Source organism: Eschrichtius robustus, chromosome 19, assembly GCF_028021215.1.
Source record: "Eschrichtius robustus isolate mEscRob2 chromosome 19, mEscRob2.pri, whole genome shotgun sequence".
Lineage (NCBI taxonomy): Eukaryota > Metazoa > Chordata > Mammalia > Artiodactyla > Eschrichtiidae > Eschrichtius > Eschrichtius robustus.
The window spans coordinates 14,419,054-14,440,333 of record NC_090842.1 but is presented as its reverse complement, the minus strand read 5'-3'; the positions used below and the strand labels follow the sequence as shown (position 1 = coordinate 14,440,333).

The 21,280-nt window shown below is 42.6% G+C and overlaps 1 protein-coding gene across 2 annotated transcripts in view; it reads left to right on the top strand.

The window, feature by feature from the left end:
* HYDIN (HYDIN axonemal central pair apparatus protein) overlaps nucleotides 1-21,280 on the top strand; it is a 348,607-nt gene that overhangs the window by 223,778 nt on the left and 103,549 nt on the right. For both annotated transcript variants that reach the window (XM_068527442.1, XM_068527441.1), the window contains 11 exons: nucleotides 1,580-1,757; nucleotides 3,440-3,558; nucleotides 5,168-5,295; nucleotides 5,721-5,857; nucleotides 6,077-6,204; nucleotides 6,355-6,546; nucleotides 6,877-7,026; nucleotides 11,047-11,286; nucleotides 15,588-15,756; nucleotides 18,293-18,472; nucleotides 18,958-19,131. In XM_068527442.1, the coding sequence (XP_068383543.1) occupies nucleotides 1,580-1,757; nucleotides 3,440-3,558; nucleotides 5,168-5,295; nucleotides 5,721-5,857; nucleotides 6,077-6,204; nucleotides 6,355-6,546; nucleotides 6,877-7,026; nucleotides 11,047-11,286; nucleotides 15,588-15,756; nucleotides 18,293-18,472; nucleotides 18,958-19,131 (1,795 nt within the window). The remainder of the gene's footprint in view (nucleotides 1-1,579; nucleotides 1,758-3,439; nucleotides 3,559-5,167; nucleotides 5,296-5,720; nucleotides 5,858-6,076; nucleotides 6,205-6,354; nucleotides 6,547-6,876; nucleotides 7,027-11,046; nucleotides 11,287-15,587; nucleotides 15,757-18,292; nucleotides 18,473-18,957; nucleotides 19,132-21,280) is intronic.

The following is a 21,280-nucleotide window of genomic DNA, read 5'->3' as shown; positions in this document are numbered from 1 at the left end:
TTGATTGTGGAGATTTAATCCGCTGCTCCTGAGGCTGCTGGGAGAGATTTCCCTTTCTCTTCTTTGTTCGCACAGCTCCTGGGGTTCAGCTTTGGATTCGGCCCCGCCTCTGCGTGTAGGTTGCCTGAGGGCGTCTGTTCTTCACCCAGACAGGAGGGGGTTAAAGGAGTAGCAGATTAGGGGGCTTTGGCTCACTCAGACCGGGGAAGGGAGGGGTACGGAATGCAGGGCGAGCCTGCAGTGGCAGAGGCCGGCGTGATGTTGCACCAGCCTGAGGCACGATGTGTGTTCTCCCGGGGAAGTTGTCCCTGGATCACAGGACCCTGGCAGTGGCGGGCTGCACAGGCTCCCAGGAGGGGAGGTGTGGATAGTGACCTGTGCTTGCAACAGGCTTCTTGGTGGCTACAGCAGCAGCCTTAGCATCTCATGCCCGTCTCTGGGGTCCACGCTGATAGCCGCAGCTCACGCCCATCTCTGGAGCTCATTTAGGCGGTGCTCTGAATCCCCTCTCCTCGTGCACCCCGAAACAATGGTCTCTTGCCTCTTAGGCAGGTCCAGGCTTTTTCCCGGACTCCCTCCAGGCTAGCTGTGGCGCACTAGCCCCCTTCAGGCTGTGTTCACGCAGCCAACCCCGGTCCTCTCCCTGGGATCTGACCTCCGAAGCCCGAGCCTCAGTTCCCAGCCCCCAACCGCCCTGGCGGCTGAGCAGACAAGCCTCTCGGGCTGGTGAGTGCTGGTAGGCACCGATGCTCTGTGCGGAATCTCTCTGCTTTGCCCTCTGCACCTACGCTCTCCTCCGTGACTCCAAAGCTTCCCCCTGCCCACCCACCATCTCCGCCAGTGAAGGGGCTTCCTAGTGTGTGGAAACTTCTTCTCCTTCACAGCTCCCTCCCAGAGGTGCAGGTCCCGTCCCTATTCTTTTGTCTCTGTTTTTCTTTTTTCTTTTGCCCTACCCAGGTACGTGGGGAGTTTCTTGCCTTTGGGAAGTCTGAGGTCTTCTGCCAGTGTTCAGTAGGTGTTCTGTAGGAGCTGTTCCTCATGTAGATGTATTTTTGATGTATTTGTGGGGAGGAAGGTGATCTCCACGTCTTACTCCTCCACCATCTTGAAGCTATCTCCACTAAAGCAGTTTTCACAGTGATCTTTCCCATTGACATTCCCACCAGATGTATTGAAATGTGAGTTTCTTTTGATGCATAGTCTTACCAAATTTGGCAAGCTTTGCCAATCTTATGGTTTAAAATTTTTTTCATTATGATCTTAATTTGCATTTCCCTGATTACTTATAAGGATAAGCAGCTTTACTGTTTGTTTGCCATTCTGTTTCCTCTTTTATGAAATGCGTGCCCACGTATGCTGCCTATTTTTCTATTGTTTGTCATTTTCTCGTACCTTCATAGGAATGAATCTTGGAGGAGGAATGTGAGTGGACAGTATAGCACACTAGGCCTTTGGGATTATCTAGTCCATCAAACTGCCAGAAGCAAGAGTCCATCGTAAATTTTACATAAATTTTACGTAAATTTTATGTAAATTTTACGTAAATTTTAAAATTCTCTCTGGTCTTTCTGCTGTATAGGGTTTTATCAGTTCCCATAAAGAGCAGGTGTTGAAGGTTTACTACTTACCTGGAGTACCTGAGATCTTTCAAAGGAGCTTCCAGATACAGATTGCCCACCTGGACCCAGAAAATATTACTCTGAGTGGAGAGGGAATCTTTCCCCGAATCTGCGTCGATCTCCCCAGGAACCTTAAAGGTACTTCTACCCTCTATAGGATGACAAGATGTGTTTTAGCTGCTTATTATAAGGTTGATGGCAACTCGCATTATTTGTTTGGCAGTCCTCACAAGTTCCCTTTTGTGTTATTCCTGCATTGCAAAAAACGTCAAGAGTTGAAATTGACTTGGTGACCTGAGTTGAGTAAGACAAGATAGGGTCCATGGTAGTCCCAAATTAAGACCCCTGGCCAATTTTGCCATCGTTAAATTACTTAAAGAGGGATCAGGACATTGTACTTCCAGAAGCCTTTTCCTCCATCACATGTTCCTTCCAGCTACACTCTGTCACTGAGTTGTCACTCACAGATGGCCACTGAGAAGGCAAAGGCTGATTGTACTGCAAGGAATACAATTCTCAAAATATCAATATAAACTGTACAGAAAGGCAGCTAAGGTTCCAACCCCTTATGCTGGCATTACAGTTTCGAGGCTAATTTAGACTTATTAACTGTCTGCCCACATCCTTAGCCAAGGCTTTTCTGGGTAACATCCGGTACCCAGAGCCATCCCTCTGTACCAGAATATTTCTGTCTTGGCAGATCCTGAAGCTCAACTCAGCAGCTCTTTTAACCACAAACTGACTCTGGCTCTTTCTTCCTGACATGGACTACAGGTTGAAGAGTCAAGAGGAACTTCTCACTCTTCTTCATGAACCCTCTTCAAGCTCTTTGAAATCTACATTCCCTAAGCAGCTTCAGACTAAGCCCTCCCACCTCAGCCTTTCCTCCTACCCCACTCCCCAAAGTCACTAACTCACCTGTTGATGATCATGCATTAAATCCTAATTGTCTGCTCCCTGATAATATGAACACAAATATTAATAAATCTAAGACCATGTTACACTCTAGTATCTAGCGTTCCAGCCAGCCGGAGGTTAGTCCAACTCTACATATAATTGTCAAGAAGAAAAGCCTTTGCCACACGGTTGAAAACTGGGTGCCCAGCTGGCCTCATGATGGCAGTAGACATGTTTGCCCAATACAGGGCTTTAAAATAATTTAAATCTGAATACTAGTTGGGTCTTCTGTACTCCAGTTCACCACAGTCCCAGCACTTCCTATGGTTTCATAGAAGGCACTTTAATTACTTTGCTTACCTTGCCCCTCAGGCATTTGAATTTGTGCTGGCTTACTGGTGAACTGGTGAAATCTCTCCCCCCGTTGCCCAGCCTGCCTGATTCAGGGGACTGTAGCTTATTTAGTCATAGTTAAAGCAACTTGAACCAAATATATTCTTTTTGTTAACAGAGAATTAATAAACATGAAGACCAACCTAAAGGGTGACCATCCATCTGGGTTTGTCCAGCATGGAGGGGTTTCCCAAGTGGTGCAGCCATCGGTGCTAGAACTGGGAAAGTATCAAGTAAGCTGGGATCCAGTTGGTCACCCTATGAGTGACTCAGGATGTTACTGTCATTAAGTTCTTGAGAAATAGTTGGTAGCCCACTAAAGCATAATCTCATAAAACTCAGTGAGTTCTCTTTTACAAATTCTACTCACTCACAAATTATCCTCTGAAGCAGAGAAAACATGGCAGGCTAAGTATCACAAAGTTCACTTCCCTTCTCACTTTATTTACCCTGAGCTTAGAGTCTGTGTTTTAGGCATAATTCATGTATTTCTAGCCATTCAGATTTCCTTCTCCTTCCAACCCCCACAGGATGTGAGAAGTATGAAATCTTCTTAAATCAGGCCAGAAAAAACCTAGAAAAAAACAAATATGAAATGTTTGACCACTTAGAGAGACCTGAGGAAGTGCCTGAGGATGACCCTTCTGAGGTAAGATTGGCTTCACTCTGCACAGGAAGTAGATTCACCGGAAGCTGCAAAAAAATGTTTTTCCCAGTGGTAACATCTTGCATAACTATAGAACAGTATCAAAACCAGGAAATTGACATTGGTACAAGCCATAGAGCTTATTCAGATTTCATCAGTTTTATATGTACTCGTGGGTCTGTCTCTCTGCATGTCTGCATGTCTCTGTATGTATGCATATCTGCGTCTGTGTGTGGTTCTAACCCAGTTTTTTCACGTGTAGCTTTGTGTATCCACCACCACAATTAAGATACAGAAGTGTTCCATCTCCGTAAGTATCCCTTGTGCTCGCTGGGGAAATAGAATTATAAGCAAAAATCTCTTTCCAACCCACAAAATCTCTCCACAAAGGTGGAAGAGAAAGAATCCAACTTTATTATTGATAAGCATTAAAGCAGAAAGTGCTCCGTGTCTCTGTCAGTCTGCTAGGAGATTGCAAAGACAGAAAGAAATCTCAGTCTTTTATAGAGCCAAGCAGATACAACCTATTATATACATGTTCTCAAGGTAAACAGTAACTAGTCCTTAAGTAAAAACTATAACTAGTCCTCAAGTAAGAGGACTTGACAGCACCATTTGTCACACTTAGTTCATGCTGAATTCACATGGTAATTGGGGTGACCATCTGTGTTAGCTAATTGGCTTTACCCAAAGGGAAAACAAACCTTTTGTGTTTTTATGACAGGGTCCTCTGAAGTTGGGCTCCTATCCTCCCACAGAAATGGGAGGGTAGGAGATGGGGCTCTATCTTCCTTGATGATGACATGTCAAAGAGATGGTTCCCAGGTCCTTAAGGAAGATGTTCCTGGGTTGTGAAGCTGATAAAAAGTCTTAGCCTATGAAAAGATTTATATATATTTCCGGGAGACAGAGAAAGAACTTACAAGTTTTCTTGAAAATGAAGCTGGAAGAAGTCTCTACCCTTATTTTCAACATGGAGAATTGAGCCTCTTTTTTTTTTTTGCCACACCTCATGGCTTACAGGATCTCAGTTCCTGACCAGGGATTGAACCAGGGCCACAGCAGTGAAAGCCCGGAATCCTAACCACTTAGGCCACCAGGGAACTCCCTTGAGTCTCTTATTTTTAATTTGTTTTTGCCTTTACATGCTTCTCCTTTATAGCCATCCCCAATCTCCCCACCCCTTCCCCCTGGCAACCACTGTAGTTCTCCATCTCTATAATCTTGTTATGAGTATAGAAGAGTTATGTAAATGGAATCATACAGTATGTAACCTTTTGAGATTATTTTTTTTTCATTCAGCATAATGCCCTTGAGATCCATCAACATAAATAGTTCATTCCTTACTCCATTGCTCAGTAATACTCCATGGCATAGATGTATAGTTTGTTTAACCACCTTAAACGCCAACAAAAATTTTAACACCACAGATATACTGTATATCTATTTATTTACTGTGGCCCTTTGGAGGGCCACAAGCCATTGTAATATCTAAGATTTTCTCACTCTCCCCTCCATGAAGCAACTTTTGCCCCCTTAGGGGTGGTATTGCCCCCATTGAGAATGCATGTTCTCAAAGAATTTGCTTACTTGCTCTTCTCTCTTGCTCCAGTTAAATGCTCAGCTCCAGATGGAAGTAGAGCGGCTTATAGTCCAAGACTATGCCACAGAACATCAGAAATCAATTGTCCTTGGTTCCATGGACAACCTCTGCCATCGGAGTCACCGCAAACCGATCAAGTGAGTGCCCTTCCATGTCGTGTTTGTTTCAGAGTGTAGCAGAGCCAGCGGTGCCCTCCACCAGAGTGCTCCCTGAATTAATGATTGACTATGTAGGGATGAAATCCACTCGCCTTACATGTCTGCCGTTCTCTAGCAGCCAGCCAACCAGGCAGGTCTCTGCCTCTTATTCAGAAACCTCCCATTTTGTCGAATAGATGGGCCGGTTTCAGGTCCTTAAGGACCAGCACTGAATGTGTTTAGAGATGATGGCTAAAGCAGCAATGTGGTCTTCTGGGGGAAGTGTCTTGTTCCTAGTCTCCATTCTGGAGAGTGGTGGTTCTCTACTCCAGAGAATAGACTTGTGCAGAGGAGATGGAAGAGAGCCTCACACTCTCGCACTTTTGGAAATGTGAGTGGTAAGAAGACCTTGTTAACCATTTCAGAGTCCAGCTGCCAGAATATATCCTAGACTTCGGCTACATCATCCTTGGTGACGTCCGAACCCACATCATCAAGATCACCAACACCAGTCACTTTCCAGTGTCCTTCCATGCAGAAAAGCGTGTCCTTCACGACACAGGTAACCAGGCTGGAGACCCTTCCTATTGCACTCTGTCATTTCTAACACGATGCCCATCTGTACTGTCCTGGAGTGCTCCTTCTGGGATCAGCTGAAAGAATTGTTGGGCCATTAATTGATACTTTGAGTGGTCATCCTGCCTCTGATGGGCTGTATCTAGAGCAGCTCTTGATTGCTACTTTTCTTTTTCACAAAGAAATTTTGTTTGTCTTGGTCCAGGCTTCAGTATTGAGCTAGATCGTGTGAAGAATCTGCCTTACTGTGAAACGGAAACATTTGAAGTGAGATTTGATGCCCAAGGGGCCAGTCTTTCTGTTGGAAACAAAAAGGTCATTCTGCCCATCAAGGTAAGATGCATCAGTAGGCCCAGCTGATCCCCCCCAGCTTCCAGCTCTGCTTGCTGATCGCCCCTGTGATGATCCAGTTACTGTTTCAGAGCTGTGATTCTTCCTCCAATCCCATGCTACGTGGTAACAACGATTTTATGCCCACTCTAGGTGGTTGGAGGGCCAACAGTTCACATCTGTCTCCAAGCCAAGGTGACCATTCCCAGTATGACACTGTCTTGTGGAAAAGTGGAGTTTGCCACAATTCAGTGTGGACAGTGCCTCGTGGAAACTATTCAGCTTTCCAATCACCTCCAAGTGCCTTGTGAATGGTTTATCCACACCCATAAGCAAGTTAGCAAGGTAAATGAATTGTGGCCCATTGTCCCCTTTTTTCCATCTCCATTTAAGTCAGATTTATAATTCTAATCCTTCACTCTCTTCATTTCACCCTTCTGCCCAAAGACTTTCAGTGACAACCATTGCCCCCTGAATAAAATGTAGGCCCTCAGCCCAGCACTCAAGGACTATCAGGCCATGCTATCTCACGAATTGTCTTATTTATCTCTGTGCCCCGGGTATCCACACATCCCCTGACACCTGGGAAGTAATCAGTAAACATAGATGGAGTGGGTGGAGGGTGGAGGCATTTTCCAAAGAAAATGGTCTAATTGTCTACTATTTATTTACCAGCTGGAGAAACACATGCCAAAGTACTTAAGACAGAAACTATGTGCTGAATTAAAGCCAAAGACACGGATCTTTGAGATTCAGCCCACTTCTGGGGTCTTGGATCCTGGTGAGAGGTCCAACATGCAAGTGAAATTCATGCCCAAAGAAGAGGTAAGCTTTAAAGAAATGTAGTCTCATTCAGACTCTCTGGATCTCTTTGAGCTGTACTCGAAGTCCATGCTTGATTGGGCCTCCAGGGAAACTTTGAGTGACCTGTCCCTCACTATTCTGATTATGGCATTCAGTGCTCTGGTTCACGCAGGAGCTGTGTCCTGGTGGTTAGGAGCACCAGCTCTGGAATCGGCAGATCTATCTAACACTTTGACTTTTACCAACAGACCTGGCTTAGTGGCCTTCTGCCTCTGCACTTAGAGGCTGCGTGGCTTTGGGCAAATTATTCAGCCTTTGCTAAACCTCAGTTTGCTCATAGATAAAATGAAAAATAATAATATCACATGTCCAAAATCCCTTATTGCAATTCCAAAATCCAATAAGTTCTAAAAACTGGGGAAAAAAATTTTTTAAGTTTCAGACCCAAACTCATTTGGCAGAAAAACCTAATCTGAACTGACGTGAGACTACTTAACCTTTATTTATCCCCCTTGGTTTGCAGACTCAAACACTGCAACTGCAGAAATATTAATGTGTTTGATTACAGGGGATGCTGCTAAGGATACTATGTAACATAGGGTATATGCTCTGTGTTTACCTTTTTAAAACTCTGAATTTGAAAGCATCTGGCCCCTAGGGTTTCAGATAAGACATTATCAACCTGCAGTAGCTACCTCCTAAGGGTCATTTTGAAGATTAAATGAATTAATGTGAATAAAATGCATAGCATACTGCTCTTTATATAGTGTTTCAATATCTATTTACTATTATCATCAGTAGTTGTGATAATAATAAGTACTTCCTGATAGACATACTCCCTGGGCCTCACAAGGGTTTCTTTTGCAAACACCATGAGCACAAAGCTACTCCTGACAAAGAATACTAAAAAAATAATAAAAATCCTAGAACCAGAGAGGATCTCAAGAGGTTACACTGTAAAGACTTTTGGTGAAAGCCTAAGGCATTTGGGAGATGTTTTTCTTTATTCTTTTAAAAGAAGAAATCGATGTGAGTTTTATAAAATACCCATGGTTAACTCCCGTTTTCCTGGTAACAGCTTTGAGGAAATGCTTCAGAATCTACAATGAGAAGAAAGAAAAGAGAATGACTTCATATCTGATTCTAAAATAGAGTCCCTGTTTCTATCATTATCAAAATCTCCCCAACCCTTTTAAAAGAAAAGAAAACTAATGTGTTTGTCATTCTTAGAGAGTCTTAAGACTGCCAGCAGGTTTACTCAAGATTTTGGATGTTTTACTGAAAAAAATATCAGTAAATATAGTAAAAAAAAAAAAGATTTGTTTGGGCAGTTCCATAAATGTTGAGTTAGCATTGGTCAAAATTAATAAAATGTTTCCACCAAATGGGATAGGAATTTTTTTAAGTATCATTTTTTACTGAAGTATAGTTAATTTACAATGAATATATATATTTTTTTCAGACTCTTTTCCATTGTAGGTTATTACAAGATATTGAGTATAGTTCCCTATGCTATACAGTAGGTCCTTGTTGTTTACCTATTTTATATATAGTAGTGTGTATATATTAATCCCAAACTCCTAATTTATCTCTCCCCCCCCCGCCCCACTATCCCCTTTGGTAACCATAAGTTTGTTTTCTATGTCTGTGAGTTTATTTCTGTTTTATAAATAAGTTCACTTGTATCACTTTTTTAGATTCCACATATAAGCGATATCATATGATATTTGTCTTTCTCTGTCTGGCTTACTTCACTTAGTATGATAATCTCTAGGTCCATCCATGTTGCTGCAAATGGTATTATTCCATTCTTTTTTACTCCATTGTACATATATACCACATCTTCTTTATCCATTCTTCTGTTGATGGACATTTAGGTTGTTTCCATGTCTTGGCTGTTGTAAACAGTACTGCTATGAACATTGAGGTGCATGTATCTTTTCAAATTAGAGTTTGGGAGAGGAATTTATTGGCCGTATACAAGGAACTGGTTAGCCTTGCAACCCATACAGTCCACACCTATATCTTCACCAGCATCAGCAGCACAGAGAAACACTGATGTCCACATTAACAGCTCCTAGACATTATAACATGTGTTCAGAATACTTTGTGTTAGAAAACAAGGAGATGAATGAAATGTTTTAGAAATATTTCCCTGGGACTTCCCTGGTGGTGCAGTGGTTAAGAATCCGCCTGCCAGTGCAGGGGACATGGGTTCAATCCCTGGTCTGGGAAGATCCCACATGCCATGGAGCAGCTAAGTCCATGCACCACAACTACTGAGCCTGCGCTCTAGAGCCCGTGAGCCACAACTACTGAGCCCATGTGCCACAACTACTGAAGCCCACGCACCCTAGAGCCCGCACGCCGCAACTACTGAGCCCACGCACCTAGAACCAGTGCTCCGCGGCAAGAGAAGCCACCGCAATGAGAAGCCCATACACCACAACGAAGAGTAGCCCCTGTTCATCGCTACTAGAGAAAGCCCACATGCAGCAACAAAGACCTGATGCAGCCAAAAAAAAAAAAAAAAAAAAGTAAGAAATATTTCCCTAAAAAGCGGTTAAAATATAGAAGTTTGGATCACATAAGGTGCTAAACCCATAACTATATAGAAAACCTTCTTAGCCAATAATTTGTTCTCTTACTATCTCCAACAACAGGTATTTTTCTGAACTTGTATCTATGTCCTTACACATTCTTTCCATCTGATTTTCCTTCCCTCTGAGCTAAGGTAGTTAAGAGCTCTCCAAATCACTCAGCCAATCATGCTTTCCAAACCCAAGCCATGAGCCCAACAGTATCAGAACAACCTGGGCATCTGGTTAAAACTACAGAATCCCCAGCCTTACCCTGCCCCTACCAAGTCAGGATCTCTAGGAATGGGCCTGTGAATATGCATTTTAATAGGTTCCTAAGTGAAACCAGATTAGGATAATTGGTATCATTATCAACTGGTATTTGGATTGTAATTGTATCAGATGAACTGATTACACTAGCTGATCATCTCTGACTAGCTGCTTAACTGTATCTTTAAATAATGGAAATATGGTCATTCAGATTCTCCAAGAAACAGACCTGGAGTCAAGAATTTGAGTGCAAGCAGATTATTTAGGAAGTGTAGGGAATACTGAAAGAGAAGTAGAAGGTGATAAGGAAAAGGAAGGCAGCTAATAGGGTGTGTGAGTGAGCCAGCTACCTTGGACACTGGATTGATTTATTGGTTTATTTATTTTTGGCTGCGTTGGGTATTCATTGCTGTGCACGGGCTTTCTCTGGTTGTGGCTAGCGGGGGCTACTCTTCGTTGTGGTGCACAGGCTTCTCGTTGCGGTGGCTTCTCTTGTTGCGGAGCACAGGCTCTAGGTACACGGGCTTCAGTAGTTGTGGCATGTGGGCTCAATAGTTGTGGCTCGTGGGCTCTAGAGCGCAGGCTCAGTAGTTGTGGCACATGGGCTTAGTTGCTCCATGGCATGTGGGATCTTCCCGGACCAGGGCTCAAACCCATGTCCCCTGCATTGGCAGGCAGATTCTTAACCACTGCGCCACCAGGGAAGTCCTGGACACTGGATCTTAATCCCACTGGAAACTCGGAGAAAATATACAAAGTGCACATTTCAGCATTATCCCTCTCAGGAGTCTTTATACAGTAACTCCTGAGAGTCATTGGTTAAGGATTGTCCCCAGAAGGTGTTACTTCTCTGACACTTCTGCCTTGCCCTGCCCTACCCATGGGCAGCAGGGCCCATGAAATGAGAGCCCAGAGATGCAGATAGTGGCAGTGGGACATCTGAGCACACTGGAGGATCTGAGGGGTATGAGAACAGCATTCACAGGACTGTGATGAAGCACTTGGTACAGTGCCTGGCATGCTAGATACCCAGTATTAACACTCTAATATAAATTGCTCTCATGCAATTTTATAAGAAAAGTTTTCTCTGTTAATCTAAACAGGATCAATTTTGTCCCCCAGTGGTTATCAGTTTTACATGTCACATAACAGAAAAGAATTTAGTTGCTTGTTTTGTTTTTATATTTTCCAGAGATTCTACAGCCAAACCTTGGTGTTCCAGATTGCCCAGAGTGCTCAAAAGCTTACTCTACTGGCACAGGGGCAAGGTCTAGAGCCATGCTTGGAATTTAGTCCCTCAGTTCTGGAGCTGGGGCCACTGCTGCCTTGTGCACCTGGAGATGAGGCCGAGGTGGTGGTGAAGAATCCCTGCAACTTTCCCATTGAGTTTTACTCCTTAGAATTTGACCAGCAATATCTTGTAGAAGAGAAGGTGAGCAGAGAGCAAAACCAACCTCCATTTTCCTACACATGCTGGGCCCTGACAGGTACTCTTCTCTCTGCCTGGACAACTTCCTCCTCACCTTTGCTCCTGCTTCCTATGAACCCTTCCCTGTCAATTTAAAGATCACTTTGCAGCCTTTCCTGACCTGCTTCCCTTGCCCTAAGCAGAATTCATTCTTCTTTGTGATCTCATTATACATTTGAAACAACTAATTTAAAAACTAATACATGCTCATGTTAAAATTCAAACAGTAAAGAATGTATGCCATAGTCATTATATTTGAAATGAGTTTCCTGTAGACAGCATATATTTGGGTCATCTTTTTAATACACTCTGGCAGTCTTTGTCTTTAATTGGTGTATTGAGACCATTTACATTTAATGTAATCACGTTAGGGCTTAAATCTGCCTTTTTTTTTTTTCCTGTTTGTTCTGGCTTGTATATTTTACAATTGCTCCTCCTTGTCCATTTTTTAAACTTTATTCTTTAGAGCAGTTTTAGATTCACAGCAAAATTGAGGGGAAGATGCAGAGATTTTTCATATAACCCCTGCCCCCACACATGCATAGCCTCCCCCATTATCAACATCCCTCACTAGATTGGTATATTTTTTACAACTGATGAACTTATGTGACATCATAATCACCCAAAGTCCATAGTTTACATTACAGTTCACTCTTGGTGCATTCTATGGGTTTAGACAAATGTATAACAACATGTATCAATCATTATAGTGTCATACAAAGTACTTTCATTGCCCTAAATATCCTCTGTGCTCCACATATTCATCCCTCCCTCCTCCCAACCACTGGCAACCATTAATCTTTTTTACTGTCTCTGTAGTTTTGCCTTTTCCAGAATGCCATATAGTTGGAAGCATATAGTATGTAGATGTTCAGATTGGCTTCTTTCACTTAGTAATATGCATTTAAGTTTCCTCCATGTCTTTTCATGGCTTGATAGCTCATTTCTTTTTCGTGCTGAATGATATTCCATTGTCTGGAAATACCACAGTTTATTTATCCATTCACCTACTGAAAGACATCTTGGTTCTTTCCAAATTTTGGCAGTTATGAATAAAGCTGCTATAAACATCTGTGTGCAGGTTTTTGTGTGAACATAAGTTTTCAACTCTTTAGATAAATGCCAAGGAGTATGATTGCTGGATTCTATGGTAAGGGTATGTTTAGTTTTGTAAGAAACTGTCAAACTGTCTTCCAAAATGGTTGTAACATTTTGCATTCCTACTAGCAGTAAATGAGAGTTCCTGTTGCTCCTTATCCTCACTAGCTTTTGATATTGTCAGGGTTTTGGATTTTGGCTGTTCTAATAGGTGTGTAGTGGTATCTCATTGTTGTTTTAATTTGCATTTCCCTGAAGGCATATATAATGTGGACTATCCATTCATACACCTATTTGCCATCTGTATATTTTCTTTGGTGAGGTATCTGTTAAGGTCTTTGGCCCAATTTTTAATCGAGTTATTTGTTTCCTTATTGTTGAGCTTTAAGAGTTCTTTACATATTTTGAATAATAGTCCTTTATCAGATGTGTCTTTTTCAAATATTTTCTCCCAGTCTGTGGCTTGTCTTTTCATTCTCTTGACATTATCTTCTGCAGAGCAGAAGTTTTTCATTTTAATGAAGTCCAGCTTATCAATTATTTTTTTCATAGACTCTGCCTTTGGAGTTGTGTCTAAAAAGTCATCACCATACTCTAGGTCATCTAAATTTTCTGTTATGCTATCTTCTAGAAATTTTATAGTTTTATGTTTTTTATTTAGGTCTACAATTCATTTGAGTTAATTTTTATGAAGATAAGATCCACTCAGATTTATTTTTTTGCCGGTGGATGTCCAATTCCAGCACCATTTGTTGAAAAAAAAACTCTTTGCTCCATTGTATTGCATTTGCTCCTTTAGGAAAGATCAGTTGACTATGTTTATTTGGGTCTATTTCTGGGATCTCTGTTCTTTTCCATTGACCTATCCAAGTCCATTTTGACTATCTCTACCCTGCTGTCCTACCTTGAGGCTGATCTGTATAAACTATGCCTTTATCTAATACCCTTAGTACCCTACTTTTTAGAAACTGCCCCTTAGTTCCCTACTATGAGCAATAATGAAATTAGCTAAAAATCTCTTTTTACCTCTCCTCACCACCCTCTAATTTAAAATGATATTTCTTTACTTCCAGTTAATACCTACTGGGTAATCATCTCATGTACACTTGCTCCATGTTTTGCTTCTTGTATTAAATCTATAGTGTCAGAGCTTACAATATTAAGATGTCAGAACCTAATTTCCATCATTTAGTCTTAGTTCTACACTTGAATATACTTAATGCTCAACACCAGTCCTTGCGATGAAGATTCTCCATTCGCTACTGGGTTGTCAGAAGATCATTCTCTAGTGGATTCCTCAGGAAGGGGCCCTGGGAACAATATATCCTGAGTATTCACGTGTTCGTAACTGTTTTTCCTTGGCTTTTGTGCTTGAAGATCTGTTTGACTGGATACAGTATCCTTGGCTCACATTTTCTGCACTCGTATATCTTAAATGCATTGCTCCATTGTTTTCTCATAAGGTCTTGCTGTTCGTGAAGTCTGATGTTGTATTAGCTATCTATTGCTGCAAAATAAATTACCCCCAAGCTTAGTAACATAGAACAATACTGTCATCTCATGTTTGCTGTGGGTCAGGAATTTGCGAATGGCTTAGCTAAGATGGTCTGCTTCCTCTGGACTCTCCACCAACTTGGCCTTTGAATCTTCTATCTTCTTTACATCCAGTGTTTGTGCTCTGCCCGGTTTGGATTCTGTCCCTCTGGATTCGAGTCTTTTCATTAGGTATTTATTAGATGTTCAATGGCTTGTGTTGGCACAGCATCCTCTGCTGTGGGTCAGGGTCAGTGGAAAGCAGAATCCAAGGCTCTTGAGATTTGCATGCAGAAGGTTTATCAGAGAGTACTCTCAGGGACAACACCTGTAAAGGATAAGGAACGTTAGACCTAGGCAGACAGAGAAAGTAAACTGTGATGACATTGCACAGAGACTTCAGCTGATCCCACAGGACACTCTGCAGCTGGGCTGGCTCTTTACAGTCGCCTCAGTTGAAGCAAGTTGGCCAGGCCTTTGTGTCTCTACATCAGCCAGCCTTTGGAATAGTCCTTCCTTTCCCCACTGATCTGCCATGCCACCTCTGTCCTGTGTCAGAGCTCCATATACACGTGGGTCTATTCTAAGCTCTCACCTCCATTTCATTGGTCAATTTCTCTATTCAACATCAATACCACCCTGTCTATTGCTCCAACTTCATAATTCCTGATATCTGGTAGGACAGTCCTCTCTATTTCTCTTCATTAGCATTTCAACTATTCTTAGCCCTTTGTTCTTCCATATAAATTTTAGAGTAAGCTCATTAATATTGGTTTTCAAACAACTAAAATTGGTGATCTTGGAGAAGGGTTACCTAACTGATTTTTCACACCAGTAAATTAGGTTGCATAGGAAGTAATTGCTTTCTAGGAGTTAATTTTACTGTGTTTTATAAATATACATACACACTAGTGTTGCTGGATTTAGCAGAAAGAAAAACAGGTTGCCGCAATTAAATTTGAATTCCAGATAAACAATATGGGACACATTTATACTTTAAAAATTATTCATTTTTTTATCTGAAATTTAAATTTAACTAGGCATCTTGTACTTCATCTGACAAGCCTAATATACATCCCTCTCTGTCTATCTCTCTCTCAAATACACACACACACACACACACACACACACACACACACACACACACACACACACACACACACACACACACACACATACCTAAACAGCCATTTTGCCTGTTTTTCTCTGGATCCTCTATTTATGAGACAACCACCTTACCAAGACAATATTGCTAACCACAATATTTTTCAATAACATGTCACTCAAAGTGGATAATTGAGTTCTGTACTTTTGTCAATGGAAAACAACAACAACAACAAAAAAAACCCAGTATATGTTATTTATAAAACAAGGAGAAAATTCTTTTCCACATGGGAAATGCCGAGGCACAAATGGGGCAAAATAAAAATTCTGTATCCCCACAGATCCAGGGCTCAGCCTTACACTTTAGACCTCTGCAAAGGACCCTACCCTTTGAGATCCAGAAAGTATTTGTATACGCCCCAGCCTTGGGCAGGGGCAGGGTTTTTATGAGATGGATGGCAGACCCACCTGGGACTGTTGGGAGGAAACTTCCAGTGGGACCAACAGCAGTTCCCATTCTACTCGAGCAGATCTTGCGAACGCTGAAGGGCTATGATTCCTACAACTCCCTGCTGCTGCCTCCCCGCCTTCCGGGGGAAAAGCTGCCCCCAGAGGTGTATGAATACTTTAAGGAGATGAAGCGGTCAAAAGAGGAGCAGATGAAGGTGAAATATCTGGAGAGTCTGGCGCAGGAGAACGGTGAGAACTCAACAGTTCTGGAGCCCGCGGCTCCAGCCACTCCCCTGGCTTCTTTGAATTATCTCTGCTGGGAGACGAACCAGTTACTGAGCACCTTATGGATTTCATTTCTAACCCTTGCAAAATGGTCCTGTTGTCCCCATTGTAGGGGTGCAGAGACAGGGACACATTCTGCTCTCACTAGAGTCTGGTGGGGAGTTAAGACTTAAAAACAGCTAGTTCAGATATAGAAGAACACTTGCTAGATACCAAGCCCTGTGCTGAGGGCTTCACACGTACAGATGAGAGAGGAAGCACTGAGAGGCCAGGTCCACAGATTTAAGTGGCAGAATCAGGACTCAAGCCCAGGTCTCTCTGACTCAGGTGTCCACGACAATAACCACTCCACTCCACAGCCTCCACATCTGTGCCTAGGTGATGCAAGGTAATCCATCATGCACGGTAGATATTGGTGCCCTGTGAGAGATGGGGGTGGGAGTTCACATGAGGAAAGACCCTCCATGGTCCTCAAGGCCAAAACTCAATCACAAAGCTGGACTGTGCTCTTACAGTCTTGCCCTTTCTTGCCCAGCACCCCAGAGTTATCCGTCATCCACCCAGGATCCCCCCTTGTGTGCACTTGAGCATCAAGGTTCCAGGGAGACCTATGGGATCGTGTAGCTTGTTGGGGTGCTCACTTCTCTTCTCTGCTTCCCTGTGCCCTCATCCTAGAAATTTACCCTCCCTGTTCTTACTTGCTCTCTTCTTCTGCATAATAGTCATCACATGTATTTTCTTCACACTTGTCTCCCCTCTAGACAAGCCCCCATAAAGGCAGTGATCATGTATCCCCCAATGTAAACCCAGTGCATGGACCAGCACCTGATACATCGTAGTGCCTGATAAATGTTTCTGTAAGAGTGAATGAATGAATGAATGAAGTCCATTTCTCCTGCCCTTGGACCTGTCTTGTTGTCTCTCAAGACAGAAGGTAGTCGGAGAACACTAATCTGCCCTAAAAGGAGAAGATGAGAGAAGAAGGCTGCCTGTCTACCAGTCTCCTGGTTGTATTTATTGAGCATATTAGTTCACTAGAACTGCCACTGCAAATACCACAGACTGGGGGGCTTAACCAAGCAAAACTTATTTTCTCATAATTCTGGAGGCCAGAAATCCAAGATCAAGGTGTTGGTGGAGTTGTTTTCTACTGAACCTCCCTCCTTGGCTTGTAGATGGCTGTCTTCCCCCTGTGTGTTCACAAGGACTTCCCTCTGTGTGTCTGTGTCCTAATCTCTTCCTATAAGAACACCAGTGATATTGGACTATGGATGGCTTAGGACACTCACTTTAACTTAATTACCTCTTGAAAGGCCCTAACTTCAAATAGTCACATTCTGGCATACTGGGGCAGGGGGTGGAGTGCGGCACGGGGGTGGTGCTTAGGACTGCAGCAAATGAACTTTATGGGAACCAGTTCAGCCCATAACAAGCACCCAGTATGTTCCAAGCACTGAGCTGAAGTGGTGGAGGAAAGATCAATGAAATCAGCCCCTGCCTTTGAGAGCTCAAAGTCAGGGAGGGGTGGGGGGATAGACATTTAAACTCAGGACTGCCTAGTGGCCTGAGGCAGAGAGTCACGAGGGGCTGCAGTGTAAAGAGGACTTAGTGAGAGCTGAGAAAGGCCCATCGCTCTCATCCCTGTCCTACACGCCTTGGTTGTGGGTTCATTTTTCCATTTGGCCCGTGGAAAGGTGATCTAGAGCCAGGACCTGAGGGTCAGTAGAAGTCCAGGGAGGCGCTCCCTCTGCTTCTCACCAGCACCTCTCTGAGCATCTGCTTACTCTGCTGTCACAGAGTACACGTCCTTCTCTGCTTCCAGACCACGTCCAGGGAAGGCCAGCAGCTACAAGTCATGTTATTGCCATTCCCAGGAGAGCTATAACCTCTCTGACTCAAATTCAAAATTAAACAAAGAAGGTGTCTTGGCTCCAGGGTAGAGCTGGGTCACCTTGTACAATGACAGCCCAATGCACCCACTGAAACTCTGTGGAGGGTGTGGGGCAGGGAAAGTAGTAGGTGTGCTCAACGATGACATAGAGAAATGTTCATGGTAAATTAAGGGGGAAAGCAGGCTACAAATTGGTATGTGTACAGTATGATCCCAACTTCAGTTTTGAAAAATTAAAAATCTGAGAGGTTGCCGCTCTCCTATACTGGTATCATAAGGTGAAGCTGCTATTCCTCTATCACCATTTCTTTATCTATATCTCTTTATGTAGCTAAATATTGTCATTTTTGCTCTTTTGAATTTCCCAAATTTTCTAAACCAAATGTATAATTTTGGTAACTTTTTTTAATGTTAAAATGTAGAAACACTCTGGGCAGAGAAATTTAACAGCAGACTGACTGCAGTTCTTGTTTATTTGGGTCAGATAGTCCAGGGTGATGGTAACCAGTTCAGTGATTCTCCTCTTTGTCTCTCTTCCCTTTTCTGCCCTGTCTCCCTTGTCCTCCTCCCAACTCTTCCTGTGTGTTTCCATCCTTTGCTCCCTTGCAGAAGAGGACGATGGTCCCTTGTCAGAACAGGGGACCTCTGCCAGCACGAAGAGGACCTCGCTTAGCCGAGGGATCTCTGTCACATCCAACCTGGAAGAGCGGCATATCCCAATGGTCAAGTCCAAGACCTACCCAGATGAAGAGGAGGATGAAGAAAGCCTGGAAAAAATCATGTTTCAAAGTAACCAGGCATTTTAATGTTTGGGTACCTGTTCTCTCTAAGCAAAAGTGGGAAGGCTGTTCAGTGCCTTTCACCTTTCTCCATAAAATGCATCTTTCTAGCACTATTATGTATTAATTCTACAATATGAATATGCCATCATTTATTTAGTCATTTCCCTTACTGTTGCATATTCATATGCAACAGTATTGCTAGTTTCCAATATTATTTTTCAGCAGAAGAGATTCCCCAAAGTGGGATTAAGAGTCAAAGAGTATCTGTATTTTCAATTGTAGTAGCTATGGACAGATTATTAGCCAAAACGGGCACTTTCATACACTACAGGGGGAGTGAGGCAACATCTGCAGCAGATTATGTTTGTCATTTTAAAATAGGACGTTTACTAAGAAAAAGTCGTCCCCACTTCCTTCAGAACCCAGGTGAGGTCTGGGTGTGTCCGCATGTATGTGCATGCACACACGCACACATGTATATTTAATTTGCAGCTGACAAGATTCAGAGCATTGACAGCCACTTTCCAGAGGAGGTTGGAGAAGTAGAGAACAACCCAGTGAGCAAGGCCATTGCTCGCCACCTGGGCATTGACATTTCTGCAGAAGGCCGCATGGCCAAGAACCGGAAAGGCATCGCCATCATCATCCATGGGACGCCCTTGTCAGGTATGCACAGCCCTGAGGGGTTTATGGTGAAGTTTGCACATGTAATTTTTTTTTTTTTTTTTTACCTCTGGGTGATGCCTTTTCTTTTTTTTTTTTTTTAATTAAATTAATTTATTTTTGGCTGCGTTGGGTCTTCGTTGCTTCATGTGGGCTATCTCTAGTTGTGGCTAGTGGAGGCTGCTCTCTGTTGTGGTGCGTGGGCTTCTCATTGTGGTGGCTTCTCTTGTTGCAGGGCACGGGCTCTAGGCGCACGGGCTTCAGTAATTGTGGCACGTGGGCTCAGTAGTTGTGGCTTGCATGCTCTAGAGCGCAGGCTCAGTAGTTGTGGTGCACGGGCTTAGTTGCTCCGCGGCATGTGGGATCTTCCCGGACCAGGGCTCGAACCCGTGTCCCCTGCACTGGCAGGCGTATTCTTAAGCACTGCGCCACCAGGGAAGTCCTGCATGTGTAATTTTTGAGGCAGTAAAAGACTCTTCTGTTTGAAATTTATATACCAAAGAATTATCCCCAAATTGTTAAATTGCCAACTTCAGAGATATGGAGTTAGAGAAAGAGCGGGGACACCTCATCCTTAATTAATACATCTCTGAGTTGTTGGAGCTTGCATTCTTTCAATAATTTAATAACATTAAAATATTAAAGAAAAATCCAGGACATTAAGTTATTTAAAAAGAGAGGGGAAGAATATGTGCAAACTCTTTGGCCTGGCAGTATTACTTCTAAAAATTTATCTTAGGAATCACGTCAACAAAGATTAACTGCATGAGTGTTCACTGCAGCATTGTTGACCATACTAAAAATTTGGGAGCACTTGAAACGTTCAATATGCGGGACTAGTTAATTAAGCCGTAGTACATTCATGCAGTGAATTATATCACCATGAAAAACAGTGTCTTGTACACCCATTTTCATAGCAGCATTATCACAATAACAAAAAGGTAGAAACAGCCCAAGTATCCATTGATGGATGAGTGGATAAACTAAATGTGGTATAATGGGATATTTTTCACCCACAAAAGGAAGGAAATCCTCACACATGCTACAACACAGATGAACCTTGAAGACATTATGCTAAGTGAAATAAGCAAGACATAAAAGAACAACTACTATATGATTCCATTTATATAAGGTACCTAAAGTAGTCATATTCATAGAGACATGAAGTAGAATGGTGGTTTCCAGGGGCTGAGAAAAGGGAGGAATAAGAGGTTATTGTTTAATGGGTACAGAGTTTCCACTTGGGAAGATGAAAACGTGCTGGAGATGGATGGTGGTGATGGTTGCACAACAATGTGAATATCCTTAGCAGCTGAGCTGTACACTTAAAAACAGTTAAAATGGTAAATTTTGTATGTATACTATCACAATAAAAAAGTACCATAGAAGTGTATTAAATGAATAGAAAAATGCTCATGATATATATCGTTTTAAGTGAGAAAAAAAAAATGCCATGCTTACAATTTGTTATCTGTATTAATATCCTATTGCTACTGTAACAAATAACCACAAATTTAGTGACTTTAAAAAATGCAAATTTACTTTCTTAGAATTCTGGAGGTCAGAAGTCTAAAATGGGTCAACAGGGCTGCATCCTTTCTCGAGGCTATAGAGGAGAATCCATTTCCTTGCCTTTTCTTGCTTCTAGAAACATTATCTGCATTCCTTGGCTCATGGCCCCTTCCTCCATCTTCAAAACCAGCACCATAGCATCTTGTAGTCTGTCTGTCTGTCTGTCCGTCCTCTCTCTCACTCTGTCTCTCTCTTTGCTTTCATCATCGCATCACCTGTTCTTACTCTGAGCGTCCTGCTTCTCTTAAAAGGACCCTTGTTATTACATTGGGCCTACCCAGATAATCCAGGGCAATCTGCAACATCAAGATTCTTAATCATACCTGCGAAGTCCCTTTAACATATAAGGTAACATATTCACAGGTTCCAGGGATTGGGATGTGGACATCTGAGCGGGGGAGGCATTATTCAACCTACCACATAACCCATTCTTTTTTTATAAGAAATATGAATAAAATAGTTACATATGCATACTTAGCAGGCATATGCTAACTGTAATCTCTCTGGAAGATCAAATTTCTTTTCTCCCTGCTGTTATTTCTGAATTTTCTGCTTTCTTTTTAATAAGCAGGTATTTTGA